The sequence below is a fragment of the Macaca mulatta genome, chromosome 1 (assembly GCF_049350105.2).
Source record: "Macaca mulatta isolate MMU2019108-1 chromosome 1, T2T-MMU8v2.0, whole genome shotgun sequence".
In the NCBI taxonomy this organism is placed as follows: domain Eukaryota; kingdom Metazoa; phylum Chordata; class Mammalia; order Primates; family Cercopithecidae; genus Macaca; species Macaca mulatta.
In genome coordinates this window covers 177,994,955-178,013,819 of record NC_133406.1, presented here as the reverse complement: position 1 = coordinate 178,013,819, position 18,865 = coordinate 177,994,955, and the positions used below count along the sequence as shown (strand labels likewise).

Here is an 18,865-nt window from a genome sequence, read left to right as displayed (position 1 = left end):
AGCTGAGCAAATTTCAAATAGTCCCTAACTTATAACAACCATGAGTTAAGAGTGGGGAAGCACGAATAGGCCAATGATAAACAAGCTCAGAGTTGTAACAAAAGAAGGAAAGTAAAAAGTATTAGAAGAAGACTAAACACTGGAAAAAGACTAATGGTCCAAATATTTAATAGTTCAAGCATATCTGGAAGACATCTTGAGGCTAGCTCAACTTTTAGGCTACTCTTGAAACAAATATAAAGGTGGCCTGCAAAAGCCACTCAACACTCTTAAGACTGAAAACCTATACTACCTCTCTCATATACTCTTTGCAGATGGGATGTTGAACTATACACTAATAACAGTGTCCTACTTTGGGACTAAGGGCTAGAAAAAGATGAACCAATAACTAAATGATAGCACTATTTATTACTATCTATATTATACCTCTAAAACAGTTCTTGTTTTAAGTATACTTCAAGTATATTTAATTCTATCAGTGTATGTAAATATAAGCAAAGAGTGGAATAAGCTGCTAGTATATCTAAGAGCACTATGTAACAGAGCAAATTTAATATGTAAAATGACAACCTGGAGACAGCCAGAATACTATACTTTAACCACGAGTTCAGCCAGGTAATCAAGGATCAAGAAAAAAATATCATGTGCTCAGATCTACAGAAAAAGCTCAGTTCTTGTTCTGAATCTTGGGAAAACAGCAAAACATTTTCTGGGTTTGGGTTGCTTACCTAGTATTCCTCAAGCATACTTCTCCAGGAAGTTCCAGTATTAAATCTTGTGTTCAAAGATCCAAAGATCGCTTGTATTCTTGTAACTAACACATAGTATCTGAAATTTGTTATCAATTATCCAACGTTTTTTTTGCTTTTATAAGTTTATACATATTCTAGAACTTAAGCTGGGCGTGGTGGCTCACGCCTGTAATCCCAGCACTTTGGGAGGCTGAGGCAGGTGGATCACTTGAGTTCAGGAGTTCAAGACCAGCTTGGCCAACATGGTAAAACCCCGTCTCTACTAAAAATACAAAAATTAGCTGGGTGTGGTGGCACATGCCTGTAATTCCAGCTACTCGGGAGGTTGAGGCAGGAGAATCGCTTGAACCTAGGAAGCAGAGGTTGCGGTGGGCCAAGATCGCGCCACCGGACTACAGCCTGGGTGACAGAGCAAGACTCTGTCTCAAAAGAAAAAAAAATCTAGAAATTAACCATCTTATGGCAAAAAAAAAAAAAAAAAGCTGTATTTTCTTTTCTTTAAGACTATTATATTTTTACTATATTCCTTAATAATCTGCAGTCAGATGGAAGCCAAGAATATTTCTATTTTGCTAGGAAAATTTCTATCAATATCACTATTTTATAAATAAAGAAAACCTTTCATTATTTAGGAGTTAAACTGAATTAATTTAGTTCTCTCCATGAAGAAAAAAATTTAAAGAATCAGTTAGTTTTGAGATAGAAGAGATTTTTAAAGAATACCACAGCATACGACACAGGCTAGCTGACAAATGAAATAAAGAAGAAAGGAAGATAGGAAGCAGGCCAACAGAAAAAAATATAGTACTAGTAAAATTCTTTAATTTGCTTTGTATAGTATCCTCCCAAATTACAATAGTAATAATGTGGGGGAAATGAGAAGCATGACATTCTACCTTGGTGGCATCTGCTTCTTTGAAAATCATATATGGTTCTGCACACTCTCCAATGTCTCCTTGCTGTAGGACTTTTTCTAGCTGTCAAAGGCAAAAAAAAGTTAAGATTAAGCTTTTAAAAGCCTGAAATTCAAGGATGGTTCAATATATGAAAATCAATATAACACATTAACAGAATGACAGAAAAAAATATATGACATCTCAATTGCTGTAGAACAAACATTAGACAAAATTCAGTACCCTTTCATGGCAGAAACACTCAACAAACTAGTAATGCAAAGAAACCACCTCAACATAATAAAGGGCCATATATGAAAAGCCCACAGTTAACATCATACTCAACAGTTAAAGACTGAAAGCTTTACCTCTAACATCATGAATGAGACAAGAATGCCCACCTTAGCCTCACCTATTCAGCATAGTAATGGAAGCCCAAGCCTGAGAACTAAACAAGAAAAATACGTAAAGCATCTGAATTGGAAAGGAAGAAGTGAAATTATCTCTGCAAATGCTATGATCTTTTAAGTAGAAAACTTTAAAGATGCCACAAAAAAAAAAAACTGTTAGAACTAATAAATGAATTCAACAAAGTTACAGCATACAAAATCTACATACTAGCAATGAGGAATTGAAAAAGGAAATTAAAAAAAAATATCACTTATAATACCATCAAAAAGAGTAAGATACTTACAAATAAACTTAACCAAGGAAGTAAAAGATCTATATACACTGAAGACTATAAAACATTGCTGAGACAAATTAAACTAGACACAAATAAATGAAAAGAAATTCTGTGTTCATGGATTGAAAAGATTTGATATCATTAAGATGTGAATACTATCCAAAGCAATCTATAAATTTAATGCAATCTCTATCAAAATCTCAATGATTTTTTTTTTGCAGAAATAGAAAAACCTATCCTAGAATTCACAGGGAATCTCAAGAGACCCTGAATAATCAAAACAAATTTAGGTAAAAAGAAGAAAGTTGAAAGTCTCATACTTCTTGATATGAAAATTTATTTAAAAACTACAATAATCAAAACAGATACGAGATACACACACACACACACACACACATATTCCTATTAGTTCAGTTTCACTGGAGAAGTCTAATAGAGAGTTCAAGAAAAATTAGGTAGCACCTACAGTGTATGTCCAATATTGTGTTACAGAATATCAAGATGAAAAAAAAAATAAGTAAAGGCTAAATCTTTGCCCTTGAAAAGTTTATAATACTGACAGACAAGTATACAGACACTACAAAATAAACAAATATATTTAACATTATTCTCACCTTTATTACAAGAAAAACATCTTGGGAAGGATAAGTGATAGAAAAAATTGCTGATCTTGCCAGGGTGGTAATGGCAGCAGGTGGTACATGTGGACGTAACAACCCTTTCATCTGCTCAGAATTAAGGTCAAAATAAAAGTTTTCTGAAATCTAAAAAATATCAATATGTTAAACTTCAAAATCTGTACATTTTACAGTGTCTATTTCTTAAATTAAAAGAAAGTTGCTTCTGCTACTTGCTTTTAGAACTCGTTCAATGAAACAATAACCTGTTTTCAATTACAGTAATTATAATAAGAAAACATTTAATCTTAATAAATTAAATTTCTATTTTCTTTTTAAAAACATTCGTGTTAAATAATTCTCAAAAAAATCATTACTTATTTATCTACAGATAGTAGGATATTATACTCTAATATTAAACTTATATTTCACTGAGACCAATCTTTACATAACTAAATCAAAGTAAAAGAAGTCTAAAAGCTATTTGGAAAATACAATAAGCATATTCTAAACAACCATATTCCAAATTCTTTTAATTAGAGGAGGGGGATCAAGGTCAGGAGATTGAGACCATCTTGGCCAAAATGGGGAAACCCCGTCTCTATTAATACACAAAAAATTAGTCAGGCATGGTGGCAAAGCCTGTAGTCCCAGCTACTCAGGAGGCTGAGCCAGGGGAATCACTTGAATCTGGGAGGTAGAGGTTGCGGTGAGTTGAGACCACGCCACTACACTCCAGCCTGGCGACAGAGCAAGACTTCATCTCAGAAAAAAAAAGTAACCTCTAATAAAGTACACAAAGATATTATCATTGAGATGATGGATTCCAAATTGAGTTTTTAAAAAATTTATGAATAATATCTCAGCAGTTTCAAGTTAGCAAATAAAAGTTGCTAGAGCAGAATTCCATTAAAGAAATCCATAATATGTCTTGTGTTGGCAGCAGAAGTCACTGAGGGCACTTCAAGTTTCCTTTCTTCTTTTTGTAATTTTAAATTGTTTTTAGTAGCAATGGGGGGGTCTCACTACGTTGCCCAGGCCGGTCTTGAACTCCTGGCCTCAACCAGTCCTCCTACTTTGGCCTTCCAAAGTGCTGCAATTACAGATGTGAGCCACAAGCACCCAGTCAGCACTTCAGGTTTCTACTACATATTAGTCTTAGAATATTAAATTAAGAAATGTTGTAAAATAACCTTCCAAAAAGTTAAATTTAATGATTATATGATGGTAAAACTAAGAGCATTAAAACAGAATATGTAAAACACACAAAAATGGTCTTTTAGTTGGTGAGAAATTGAAAATCATGTCAATAAAAATTCACAGTCATTGTCATTCCTATCGTTAGGTACTGCTTGCCAAAAGTGCTTTTCTTGTATTGTCTTTTCTATTTCTTAAAGTTGCTTCTGCTATTTACTTTTAGAATTCTTTCAGTGAAACAATAACCTGTTTTCAATTACAGTAATTTATAATAAAAAAATATTTAACTAGTCCTAATAAATTTCTATTTCCTTTTTAAAAAGATCTACGTTTAACAATTCTCAAAAAAATCAATCTTACAAAACAAAACAGGTTTCCAAAACCAATGATTATGACAAATGACTATGGTCAAATTATATAATTTTACCTTTTTCTTTTCCTTGACATCATATAAAGCCAAACTTGCAAAAATGGGTTCAATTTCAATTTCAAACCTTTATGAAGAAAAAGGATAAAATAATTTAAAAATAAATACAAAAACACAGTTGGAGAGAAACTGATTCCAAAACTACATTACCACAATACCTGGCACTTTTCCACACCTGTGCCTTTGCCTATATTAAAACTTCTTCCTGAAATACACTCTTCTATGCATATCGTTGAGTCTAAATCAACCTTATCTTCTCTAGTTAATCCTAATTAATTTATCCAGCTACAAATAAACTCAAACTGCCTAAAAGCCTAATGACATATTATGTCCATTCTGAATCACTAATCACTTTCTAACATGGTCATTTATATATGTATATATGTTCATTTTTAAATACGTTTTAAAAATAAAAGCCTAATGTTTTCTTTTTCAGATTATAAATAACATATTCAAGGCAAAAATCTTAGAAAACACATCCGAATATTCAGAGGAAAACAGGAGCATCCAAAGAATCATAATTAACAGTTTAATGCCCAATCCATCTAGACTTTATGCACAAATGCACTTGTCAAACAAATTTTTTTTTTTTTTTCTTTATTTTTGAGACGGAGTCTCGCTCTGTCGCCCAGGCTGGAGTGCAGTGGCCCGATCTCAGCTCACTGCAAGCTCCGCCTCCCGGGTTCACGCCATTCTCCTGCCTCAGCCTCCGGAGTAGCTGGGACTACAGGCGTCCGCCACCTCGCCCAGCTAGTTTTTTGTATTTTTTAGTAGAGACGGGGTTTCACCGTGTTAGCCAGGATGGTCTCGATCTCCTGACCTCGTGATCCGCCCGTCTCGGCCTCCCAAAGTGCTGGGATTACAGGCTTGAGCCACCGCGCCCGGCCTCAAACAAATTTTTTTAAACAAAGAGTGTCACAGTATACATAACACTTTGTAGTCTGCTTTTTTAACTTAACATTTTATGGACAAATTTTCACATTACATATATCATTCTTACCATCATTTTTAATGCTTGCATAGTAATTCCCATTGTATGAATATGGCAAAATAGTATACTTAATTGAGATGTCTAATTCATTTCTAAGAACAATGACTTACATACAGTAAACATCTAGTAAATATTTGTTGAATGAAATAATATATAACATGAGGTTAACTAAAACTCTAGAGTAGAGGTTCTCAACGAAGGACACTTTTGCCCCTAAGGGAACATTTGGCAATACCTACGTACATTTTTGGTTATCGAAACTACAGGAGTATTACTGTCACTTAGCAGTTAGAAGTTGGAGATGGAACTGAACATCCTACACTGTACAGGAAAGTCCCTGACAACAAACAACCATCTAGACAAAAATGTCAATAGTGCTGACATTGTAATAACCCTGCTCCACACTGCATATTTTTGTATTAAAAGAGAATTGAGGACCTTGTAGAAAATACACAACATATTTACATTAGGGTGAGAGTTTAATAAAGGGCCATTTACAAAGATTTGGACAGGATCTTGAGAAAACAACTACAGAGAGTGCCATTCCCTGGGGCTATCAAAAGCAAGAGTCATTACCAACCACAGACCTAAAAGAGAACATGGAAGTAATAACCAAAAATTAGAAAGGATAACTATACCAAAGATCCGTCACAGAAACTGGCCTTGGAAAGAAAGAGGCAACAGATCTAAGTGACTCAGCAGGGAAGGAGACCTCACTCTCTTCTGCCCTCTAACTTCCTGCTGATACATCCCTTAGTAAAACCCAAATACAAGTCAAATGAAAAGAGATCTCGGTGATCCTGTCCACATGTGTCAACCTCTACAAAACCTACTCTGCATCCTTTTGACACTATCAGTCCATTTATTTTGTCCAATCCAGTAAATAAGTGGTATCCCACTGGATTTTTCATGGGAATCTTTTCGTCCAGTAAATAAGTGGTGTCCCACTGGATTTTTCATGGGAATCTTTTCGTCCAGTAAATAAGTGGTATCCCACTGGATTTTTCATGGCAATCTTTTCGTATATTCACTGACCACTCGGATAACTTCTGTTGGCCCATTTTTCTATTTATTGACTCTTTCCTCATCAATTTGTAATTCTTTATGCATTCTAGAAATGAGCACACTGCCAAGTATAGGTGTTGGAAATACCTTCTCCTTTTCTATGATTTATCTTCTCTTGCATCTTTTGATGAAAAGTTGTCCATTTTAATGAAGTAAAATGTGTCAATGTTTTCTTCTAGGGGTAGTGCTTTCTGTGTCATGTCAAAGAAATCTTTTTCTTTCTATAAGATCATAAAGATATCCCTACATTATCTTCTAGAAACTTTACCATTTTGTCCTTCACTTTTATGTCTACTATCAATCTGTAAAAAAAATTTTGTGTATCATGTGAGGCAGTGGTCAAGTTTCCTATTTTCATATGTATGAGAAACACATATAGAGAGAGACAAGACAGACAGACAGACACAAAGAAAGGAAAGCAGCAGGGAGAAACAGATATCCAACTCTCCTACCAATTTATTGAAAGGATTACCCTTTCCATACTATAAAAAATGTCCACTGTTACTACAAATCAAAAATGCATAAACATGTGGGTCTTTTTTTAAGCTCCTTATTTTTTTAGTTGAAGTAATAAATATTTAACAAAATAATTTTACATAATATTAACAGCATTCATTTGGCCAAACATTTACATGCTTGTAGAGCACTACTGTATATAAAGTGGGAATATATCAAGTACAGACTTTTCTAGCTCTTTTGTCTATTCCAATGCTCTAGTTGTCTAATCATGTACCAATACTACACTGTCTTAATTACATAGTTTCATATTAGTCTTGACATCTGGTTGGGTTTTTTTTAATAAAGTTCTTCAAACTGTCCTGCCTCTTTTGGCCCTTTGTATTTTCATATAAATTGTAGATTCAGCTAAAAATAAACAAAAGCAGATCAAAGAGAAATGTTAATTTACTTATTCAGAAAATTAGAGGCCAAGGCAGGAGGATCGATTGAGGCCAGGAGTTCAAGACCAGCCTGGGAAACACAGCAAGATTCAATTTCTAATTCTTTAAAAAAATTTTTAAAAGAAAGAAAATTAGTACCCCAATGTGTAATTTAGTGCCATAAAATTACTGTGTAATAATTTTATAATTTTTTTTTCTTTTTTTTTTTTGAGACAGAGTCTGGCTTTGTCACCCAGGCTGGAGTGCAGTGGTGCGATCTCGGCTCACTGCAACCTCTGCCTCCAGGGTTCAAGCGATTCTCCTGCCTCAGCCTCCTGAGTAGCTGGGATTACAGGCGCGCGCCACCACACCCGGCTAATTTTTGTATTTTTAGTAGAGATGGGGTTTCATCACCATGATGGCCAGGCTCATCTCAAACTCCTCATCTCAGATGATCCACCCGTCTCAGCCTTCCAAGGTGCTGGGATTACAGGTGTGAGCCACCTCGCCTGGCCAATAACTTTATAATATTCTTAAACAGCATTTAAAGATCCATATTATTACTATGATGGACAAAGGGCGGAACCCGAGAAAATAAACTGAAGAAACCCATACAAATCCAGTGAGCTCCACTTTAAGTAGATAAGAATTTATAAATGCGACAAGAATTTATAAATTAGATACATTATTTGATTTTTTTTAAGTTTCAAAAGGTTCTTCCATTACAGAGAGTACCAAAAATGTATATGCAGAGTTTTTTTTCTTTTTTATATTCCTCACGGATTCAGTACACAATTTGAGTAACTTCAAAAAAATGAATGCTACATTATTTCTATACTATCAAACATAGGCATGTTTCAAGAAATGCTACTTGCTGAGCAATACTCAATGGCTATTATGCTGCAAAAAAGGTATTTTTTTATTCACTATAAATGTACCACTCTACATACTCACTTATTTAAAATGCTGAGAATACTTACAACAATGAAAAAAAAATTTTTTTAATCACCAAAGGCCTACTGTAAGACATTACTAATAAGATGTGACTTACTTGTTAGGTCTTTTAAAAATTAAGTGTGTGGGCTAGGCGCGGTGGCTCAAGCCTGTAATCCCAGCACTTTGGAAGGCCGAGGCGGGTGGATCATGAGGTCGAGATGGAGACCATCCTGGCCAACATGGCCAACATGGTGAAACACCGTCTCTACTAAAAATACAAAAAATTAGCTAGGTGTGGTGGCATGTGCCTATAGTCCCAGCTACTAGGGAGGTGGAGGCAGAAGAATCACTTGAACCTGGGAGGTGGAGGTTGCAGTGAGCCAAGATTGTGCCACTGCACTCCAGCCTGGGCAACAGAGCAAGACTGTCTCAAAAAAGAAGAAAGAAAAAATTACATGTGTGTATGTGTGTGTATTTATTCCCTTTAAAAATAATTTATTTGATTCTGATCACAAAATACAGGGAAGGAGCAAGGGCAACTCTTATAACCCCTTGGTCACACATGTTCCTAGTCTATGTGTCTATAAATACCCTCTGTACAACAGCAAACTCATGCTGTCCTCCAAGTGTTGTTTCACATTCTAACAGCTACAAAGTATAGCATATGACCAGGTGGGAAGTAAAAACAGATGCCCTATTCACAAGGTAGAGTCTCCCTCCAAACAGTGTTCCAGCTCTCTTTTGCTACTACTACTGAAACCAAAGTAGCTGGTTGTTCCTACTATTGATCTTCTAAAATTCTTTCATGAACAAGTAGGTCATAGACAAATTATGTCTGCACAATTCTTAGAGTGGCTTAAAGTAACCTTATAAAAAGGCAGTGACTAAGGTCTGCTCCTTATCCCCAGCTTCCTACGTCCCAGGCTGCCTATGGCACCTGGACTGCCCCTCCTGGGTCCCCCACATCCCAGGGCAGCAATCAAAGAAGGGCAGGCCAGGCCAAGGATGAGGAATAAACAGTCTTTATTGGGCTCAGACCAGGAGTCCATGGGTCTTGAGGACCTCTATGTATTTGTCAATTTTGTTCTCCATGTTTTTTCAGCCTGTTTCTGTAGCCTTGTAAGCTGTCTTTTCCTCCAGTAGAGGATCTTAGCCTTCTCCTTCCTCTTCTCCTCCAGGGTGGCTGTCACTGCCTGGTACTTCCAGCCAACATCATGAGCCAGGAGCCCCAGGTAGGCAACCTTTCTCACAGGCTTCAGGCACACAACATTGAGAGCAGCCACCATTCACTTTTTGTCATAGTGGAGTGGGATCCCATCAAACATCTTGAGGTGGTCCAAAGCAGCCTGGCCTCACTTGGTCTTGTGGGGCAGCATGCTTCACATGGTCCACCAAAAGAGGCAGTTGGGGACTTGGAAATGGTATGGGCCTCAGAAGGAATTGGTGTTCATCTACCTGCAGAGGAAGGCCAGGTACTTTAACGTGTTTCTGTAGAAACTGCCAGAAATGTGGATGCCCTCACAACACATGATCACCACCTTCCAGTCCAGCAGTACCTGCTTGGCCACAATGGCCGCTGGGCAATCCGGAGATAGCCTCAGCCTCAAGCACCAGGACCTTCCCCCCCCAACTTTGGCAGCTGCCTGGGAAAGGCTAAACTGGGTGTGTTTTCACATTTACTTACAAACAATTACAGTACAGTTTTGAACATTTTATCAATATGTGTTGACCCTCCATTTTGACTTAAAGTCAATTTTGTAAGATGTTAATATTGTTCCCTCAGCTTTCATTTGGTTAATATTTGCCATTATATCTTAATATAATTTTTTTATAAATTTTAATTAATTTTAATAAATATTTTTACTTTCAACCTTTCTGGGTGCTTATGTTTTATGTGGATTGCCTGTTTTTTAATAAAAGACATGTAACTGGGTTTTTTTTAATGCAGTCTCTTAAGTGGATAGTTTGGTCCACTTACACTTATTCTTAAGACTTATATTTGGATTCATTTCTAGCAGTTTATTTTTATTGTTTACTTTTTCTTTTTCTTTTTTTTTTTTTTTTTTTTTTGAGATGGAGTCTTGCTCTGTCATCCAGGCTGGAGTGCAATAGCATGATCTCCACTCACTGCAGCCTCCACCTCCTGGGTTCAAGCAATTCTCCTGCCTCAATCTCCCAAGTAGTTGGGATTACAGACTCATGCCACCATACCTGGCTAATTTTTTGTATTTTTAGTGGAGAGCGGTTTCATCACATCAGTCTCCCAAAGTGCTGGGATTACAGGCATGAGCCACTGTGTCCGGCCTATGCTCCTTTTTCTAAGTGTTTTTCCATTCCTGCCTTCTTTCTTTTGAATTGACTTATAGCTCCACTTTCAAACCAGTTTTTCTCCTTTGCCTATAATTTACATTTCTATTTTTGTAACGGTTACTCAAGAACTTTTAAAGTACATAGTTAAGTTTTAAAATATTAATCGATATCTTTATTATTCTCCCAAACAATAAGATCTTAGAATGTTTTAACCCTAATCAACCCCCAATTTATACATTGTTATTGATTTTTAGTTCTATCTTAATTATTTTAACCTCATAAACTAGACTATTACAGCAAAAACAGGTTTATCTTTGTTTTCCATTTCTTTCTTTGTTCATCATTCTTTCTTTCACCTAAAATCTTTCTTCCTGAAGTACTTCCTTTAGAAGTTACATTTTTGGTGATAAAATGTTGTTAGAAAACACTAACAATTTTTATCAGTATAAAAAGTTATTTACCTCATCATTTGCAGATTTCAAAAAATGAACACAAATTCTTTGCATATCCTCCCATTAAGAAAAGTCTATTTCTCCATACCTTGCATTCAGGCTGGCCTTGTGATTTGTTTTGATCAATAAATGATATGCTGTAAGAGTTTTAATCCAAGGCCACAAAGAGGTCTTACAGCTTCCACTCTCCTTTTTCTGAAAACCCTTCTACCACTACATGAACAAGCCCAGGTCAGCCCACTGAACAATGGGAAAAGCATAGCTACTTTCCCAGTTGACATTAAGCCAACTGCCAAATACATAAACGAGAGACTCCTAGACCAACCTGCCTGCCAACTACCAGACATGCACAACTCCTTTAGAGATCATCCAATCCCAACCAAATTGGCCCAAACTACAAGAACTACCCAGATAACCCAGAGAATCATGAGAAATACTGAACATCTGTTGTTTTAAAACATTACATCTTAAGGTAGTTTACAGTGCAGCAAAAACTAACTGCTTCAAGAATGTGTTTGTTGAAAGGTAATTTTACTGGGTATGAAGTTTGTGGTCAACAGTTATTTTCTCTTAACAACATTGAAGATAACACTCAATGTCTTCTGGCTTCCATTGCTGCTGTGATAAATCAGCTGTTAGCCTAATTATAATTTCTTTTTTCTTTTTTTTTTTTTTTGATATGGAGTCTCGCTCTGTCGCCCAGGCTGGAGTGCAGTGGCGCGATCTCAGCTCACTGCAAGCTCCGCCTCCTGGGTTCACACCATTCTCCTGCCTCAGCCTCCTGGGCAGCTGGGACTACAGGCGCCCGCCACCACGTCCGGCTAAATTTTTGTATTTTTAGTAGAGACAGGGTTTTACTGTGTTAGCCAGGATGGCCTCGATCTCCTGACCTCGTGATCCGCCTGCCTCCACCTCCCAAAGTGCTGGGATTACAGGCATGAGCCACTGCGCCTGACGGCTAATTGTAATATCTTTGCATAGGATCTCTTTTTCTCTCTGGCCGCTTTTAATATAGTTTCTTGGTTTTGTATTCTCCATTTTTACTATGTTTAGTCTGGATATGAATTTCTTTTTATTTATTATTCCTAGATCCTACTAGACATCCAGAATTGAGAGTTACTACTATGTTTCATAAATTTTGAACAATTCTCAGCCATTATCTCTTTAATAACTGTTTTCTTCTTCCCTAAGTTATTTCCATTCTAGAATTCAAATTAGACTTTTTGTTGATATCACTTTATTTTCCATCTATTTACATCTTTGTGTACATTTTGTATAAGTTTGTTGTTTTATGATCAAGTTCACTTATTCACTCTTCAGTTTTATCTAATCTATGTTGAGCCCACCTAAATGGATTTATAATTTCAATTATAAAATCTTGAAAAAGATCACATGAATCTTTTCAAAATCTTCCTGGTCAATTCTGACAGTTTCTTGTTCCATTATAATATTTTAAAATAATTATTTACTTAAATATATTAAAAGTACTTATATTCTAAATCTGACTGGTAGTCCTTTTCAGGTCTGCAGTTTGTTTTGCCATGTTTGTTGATTTATGACTGGAGCTGAAACTTTATCTGTAGAAATATTTTGAGGCCTAAATTTTTAAAGTGAATTCCTCTAAAAACAATTAATTAATGTATGCTTCTGCCAGGTACCTAGGGCCACTGCAAACCTAGAATCACTTTAAACTTTTGCCTTGGAATTTTTTGAGCCACACGTATAGTAGGTAAGCTTATGACTAGGAATTCTCAGAGTTTTCTCTTTTTATTTTTTCCTGTTTCCTGTCTGACTTTTCCCTGCCAAAGCTGAAGTTGCAGCAAACAAATATCACTACCATTTCTAGTATTACTCTCGTGAAATCTGGTGTTAGGCATTTATGCAGGAGTGTTTCTATCCTGCTTGCATGCCAAGCTCTTTTCCTTGTAGCCCATTAAAACGAGTAAGAGCAATAGCCCTAATGTAAAATTAGCTACAGAACACTTACTCCTGGGAAATTATGATTTCTTAGCATTTCTTGGCTAAATTCATATCAACTTGACCATGCCTAGAAGATATTCCCCTGAATGTATAAATCACTATGTTACTGACTAATAGTCTTCTTAATAGTAGAAATAATTTTCTCATCCAGGATAAAGAAAGGCTGTTCTTAGGGAACAAAATGTAAGAGAAACAATTTTCAAAAATATATCAGTTTCTATAATGAGCTAAATTAAAGCTATCATTTCTGACTCTTTCTGAACTTTTGTGACCTCAAGTTCTTCCTCACTTTAAACCTGGACTTTTCTTATCATAGACAAATCAGATGTATATAATTATTACTTTAGAATTCTTAATGAGAGCCAAACAAACAAAAGCTAAAGAAAACAGAGTTGTACAAAAAAAAAATTCTATATTTTATTTCTCTAAGAGAGAAATAACAAACTTGTAACTTTTATTAATCAAGAAAATCATAAGTAAAGCTACAATGAGACAACACTTCACACCCACTAGAATGGTTATGATTTAAAAAAAAAAAAAAAAAAACACAGGTAATAACAAATGTTGGTGAAACATGGAGAAATTAGAATCATCCTAACTTGCTAGTGGTAAAATGGTGCAGCTGCTTTGGAAAACAGTCTGGATAACTCCTCCAAAAGTTAAACATGGAGTTACTATACTAACCATAATTCCTATCCTAGGTATATACTCAAGAGAAATGAGAACACATGTCCCATAAAAACCTATATACAAATTATGAACTTAATTTGTAACAGCCAAAAAGTGGAAGCAATCATTACTGATTAATAGATAAACAGAATGTGGCATATTCATCAATGGAATATCACTCAGGAATAAAAAGAAATTATAGTACTGACACATGTTACAGCATGAACCTTAAAAACACTATGAAAAACTAAGTTTAAAAAAAAGGGACTACATATTGCATGATTCCATTTACAGGAGATAGTCAGAATAAGCAAATGTGTAGAGACAGAAAGTAGGATAGTGGTTGCCTAAGGATGGAGGAGTTGGGGAAAACAGGGAGTGACTACTAACGAATACGAAATTTCTTTTCAGGATGATGAAAGTACTCTAAAATTTATTGTAATAATAGTTGCACAGATCTGAGAATATATTAAAATCCACTGATTGTATTCTTGGTGAACTGGGTAAACTCACTGGTGAACTGTACACTGAATATATACTGAGTGAACCACATAATATGTGAATTATACTTCAATAAAGCTATGTTTCTTTTCAAAGTAGAAACAACCCAAATGCTCACTGACTGATAAATGGATCAAACAAAACATGGTGTATCCACACAGTGCAATATTGTTCAGTCATATAAAAAAATGAACTACTCGGACGGGCACAGTGGCTCACACCTGTAATCCCAGCACTTTGGGAGGCTGAGGCAGGCAGAACACGAGGTCAGGAGACCGAGACCGTCCTGGCCAACATGGTGAAACCTCATCTCTACAAAAAATACAAAAAATTAGCCAGGTGTGGTGGCAGGTGCCTGTAATCCCAGCTACTCGGGAGGCTGAGACAGGAGAATCGCTTGAACCCGGGAAGAAGAGGTTGCACTACTACACTCCAGCCTGGGCAACAGAGTGAGACTCTGTCTCAAGAAAAAAAAAGAACTACTCATATATGCTAAAACATAGATGAACATTGAAAACATTATGCTGGGCCGGGCGCGGTGGCTCAAGCCTGTAATCCCAGCACTTTGGGAGGCCGAGGCGGGCGGATCACAAGGTCAGGAGATCGAGACCACAGTGAAACCCCGTCTCTACTAAAAATACAAAAAATTAGCCGGGCGCAGTGGCGGGCGCCTGTAGTCCCAGCTACTCAGGAGGCTGAGGCAGGAGAATGGCGGGAACCCGGGAGGCGGAGCTTGCAGTGAGCCGAGATCGCGCCACTGCACTCCAGCCTGGGCAACAGCGTGAGACTCCATCTCAAAAAAAAAAAAAAAAAAAAAAGAAAACATTATGCTGTATGAAGAAACCAGACACAAATGGCCACATATAATTCCACTTACATGAAATATTCAGAATGGGTGAGCTCATAGAGACAGAAAGAAAGTTAGTGATGGTCAGGGGCTGAGGAAAAAAGAGAATGGGGAGTGACTACTAACAGGTATTGTTATGGTCTGAACAGTATCATCCCCCAAAATTCGTATGTTAAAGCCCTAACCCCCAATGTGACTGTAATTGGAAATAAGCCCTTTAAGGGCTTATTAAGGTTAAATGAGGTCCTAAGAGTGGAGCACTAATCCCATGGAACTGGTATCCTTATAAGAAGAGGAAGAGATACCAGCGACCTCTCTCTTTCTGGGCACACACAGAAGAAAGGTCATGTGAGAATGCAGCAAGCAGCAGCCATCTGCAAGCCAGGGAGAGATGCCTCATGAGAAACCAACCCACTGGCACCCTGATCTTTGATTTCTAGCCTCTACAACTGTGAGAAATAAACTTCTATTGTTTCAGCTACCCAGTCTATGGTTCTGCTATAGCAGCCTGGGCAGACTAATACAGGCATGGAGTTTCTTCCTGGGATAATGAGTATGTTCTCAAGTTAGACAGTAATGATAGCTGTACAACTCTGTGAATATATACCACTAACCTGTATACTTCAACAGGGTTAATTTTATGATATATAAATTAGATCACAATAAAGCTGTTAAAAAACAAAACAAGACTATACGTAAGAACTGATGTTAGGTGTCCTGCTATTCAAGATTCAATGCACTTAATCTATCTAACATGTTTCTGAATAAATCTAAATATACAAAGCCTTAACTTTCAAGGAAAGAAATTGCCAGAATTATATATAGACATGGTCTGTCCCTATGAGTTGCTTGTTTCAGAAAGCTCTATGAATCGAAACTTTTTTCTTAAGTTGGAACGAACAATTAAACTTATAATATTAACATGACAGCATGAAATAAGAGAAAGCACTTCGTAAAGCAGAATGTAAATATATCACCTCAATGATGTTAGCAGAAACCAGATCTAAGTTTTTTCAAGAAGGAAAAACTACATATATCAAAATCTTCAAAAAACAAAGCCTACTGGAAAATCAAATTGATTTTATATTTGTTACACAGCAGGCTTAGCTTCATATATATCTTAGGCTTAGAACAGTAGGGATTAGCTTCATACATAGGTTTGAATGCTGAATAGCATTTAAAATGATATACAGAATTTAAAAGTTGACTTTACGTTTGCTACACAGTAGGCTTAGCTTCATAAATAGGTTAGGCTTAGCACAGTAGGCTCAGCTTCATATATACGTTTGAATGCTGAATAGCATTTAAAATGACATGTAGAACAATACTTCTCAAAAGGACACAAATACAACTATAAAATCTACTCAGATTTTGTTACACCAGTACTAAAATTTTATCCTGGAAAATAAAAGCTGTAAGTAAAATAAATAAATACTCACTTAAGTGATAAGCATTTTACAAGAAGTCTCTGACCAAAATGTTCTTTGGGTACATCAGGAACACTAAGCCGTTCTATTGGTTCTTCCTACAAATTGAAAAGCAACACCAAAATGAATACGCTTATCATATTCCAACTCTTTTTTTTAAGAACTTACTTTACTAATCTAATACTTTTAGTCTTCACAATAGAACATAGAAAAGAAAGACCTATTTATCCACAGACAGAAGTCATTTGATTATAAGTTACTCATTAAGAATAGGAAATTCACTAGTATAAAATGTATTCATTTATAAAAATTACAGCTATGTTTCAGTTGCTTTATCCCCTACATTATTATAATAAATACTCTACATTAATCATAATCCCAAAAGATCGATTTTAATAATCATTTGCTTCTTTATATGCAAACATCTATACCTCATCTGGTGATGGATGCAAAGCAAAAAGTTCTTTGTGACGGTTTGATTTCCTTTGGTCATCATTCTGACGGTCTATTTCTTCATTTGGAGTTCGATCAAGTAAATTGGGAAGCAAAGCATCAGGAAGTGAATTTTTCAAGTCAAAGATACTACAGGCCCAGCTACCCCTTGGGGTATCATCTATTGACATTGAACGTCTTTTAAGGTCATCCTGTCATGCAAAACATTAAATATAATTATATTAATTAATAAATAAATTGACAATTATTTTAAAATAACTTCTTAAAGTTATTTAAGAATAAAAGTATTACTTGATCATCCTGGTAGTTGTTGCCATCTGGAGCTTCATCAGATTCAAAAACTTGTTTTGGCAAACCTTTTTGCCTTTCTTTCTGTTTATCTAATGTGTTGGGATTAAATCCTGTTCCCAATTTATGGTATCTATTAAAGAAAAAAGTTACATAAAGATCAACTATCAAACTTCGGAATGTTCTCACTTTTTGGGCATCATTATGTAATAAGCCAAGTGTTTTCTGCATTATTTCTTTATGTAATACGAATCCATTCTAGCAATTGAGGTTAAAGAAAATTTCCATTCAATGCTCCTTTAACCCAGCTAAGCAGTAGAGTATGAGTTTAAGAAAGCAAATCATATTTTCCTTCTTTCCATGCCAATCATGTGTATATAAATTAAGCTGTACTTTCAATTCAGAGAATTGGTCAGTAAAAAGAAAACTTGGGAAGCTAGTAACTTGGGTTAAAGAATAAAATGAGAAAATAGAAAATATACATTGAATTAAAAATAATATAAATTTTAAAAGGTTATATACATATAAAGCACTGAATCTTAAAATTTCAAGTAGCCAACAAATTTTTTGCTATCTCTCATTATCTATAAAAGATCTTAACCTAAAGCTACAGACTTATAACATGAAAAACAGCAAAATCTACACCATCATGGTGTACATATATATTACTTAACATTAAATATATACACAGGTATCGAAAAACAACTCTTAAATTAATGCAAGCTTCTTTCTTAATCCAATAACAACCTAATACCCAAGAACATCAAATATGAGCTGATCAAAGCGCAATTATTGTTCATGATTCAACACTTCACAGAGCAAACTGAAGGAATATTTTAGTTGAAGCAAAACAATAATGTTTACAAGAAGATGGTACAGTTCTTGCTATTACCCAATTCATGAGATAGTAAAGAACCACATTTGATATGAATTACTCACATCCAGTCTTGTTGCTAAAGCTATTAAAATAGCAATTACATGATATTAACATCACAGCATAATCGCAAAAGAGAAAGAACTAAAGACACTCAATATAGTAATATGAAAGTTATTACTTAGAAGCAGATATTTTAATATTTAACGGAATGTTTCAAGTGTCTTAATTTGTAAAGCTGCATACGTAAGCTGATCTGATAAATCAGAATGCCACTGAATTCTATCCTAAAAAAATTGACAATATGAAATTCAAGAAAGCAAAGAATGATTCATGATCAATACTCTCTTCTATATCATCCAATCCTCTAGTCAGTTGCTATGATAAGGCTCTAATAATTACCCATTCAACCCCACACACATCACTATTTTTCTGACTTGTTTCTTGGCATTCTCACCCTCATTTACGGTTCCAGCCACACTGTCCTCTTTACTCTTTGTTCCTTGAACATTTCTAGCACGTGATCAATATGGAGCCTTTGCATGTATTGCTCTTCCCTCTGCCTAATAACATTCTTCCCCCAGATATTCACAAGGCTCACTTCCTTCAGGTCTCTGCTCAAA

The 18,865-nt window shown here is 35.6% G+C and overlaps 1 protein-coding gene and 1 pseudogene across 14 annotated transcripts in view; both read right to left on the bottom strand.

Moving 5' to 3' along the window:
* Positions 1–18,865, bottom strand: part of DOCK7 (dedicator of cytokinesis 7) — a 227,342-nt gene that overhangs the window by 173,101 nt on the left and 35,376 nt on the right. For all 14 annotated transcript variants that reach the window (XR_013401315.1, XR_013401316.1, XM_015141107.3 and 11 more), the window contains exons 5-10: positions 17,372–17,501; positions 17,059–17,271; positions 16,640–16,725; positions 4,572–4,638; positions 2,945–3,094; positions 1,649–1,729 (exon numbers count right to left, since the gene is read on the bottom strand). Coding sequence is in view for 12 of the 14 variants with exons in the window: in XM_015141107.3 (XP_014996593.3) it covers positions 1,649–1,729; positions 2,945–3,094; positions 4,572–4,638; positions 16,640–16,725; positions 17,059–17,271; positions 17,372–17,501 (727 nt within the window). In the remaining 2 variants the exon portion in view is untranslated. The remainder of the gene's footprint in view (positions 1–1,648; positions 1,730–2,944; positions 3,095–4,571; positions 4,639–16,639; positions 16,726–17,058; positions 17,272–17,371; positions 17,502–18,865) is intronic.
* Positions 9,340–10,093, bottom strand: LOC106998985 (large ribosomal subunit protein uL13 pseudogene; annotated as a pseudogene).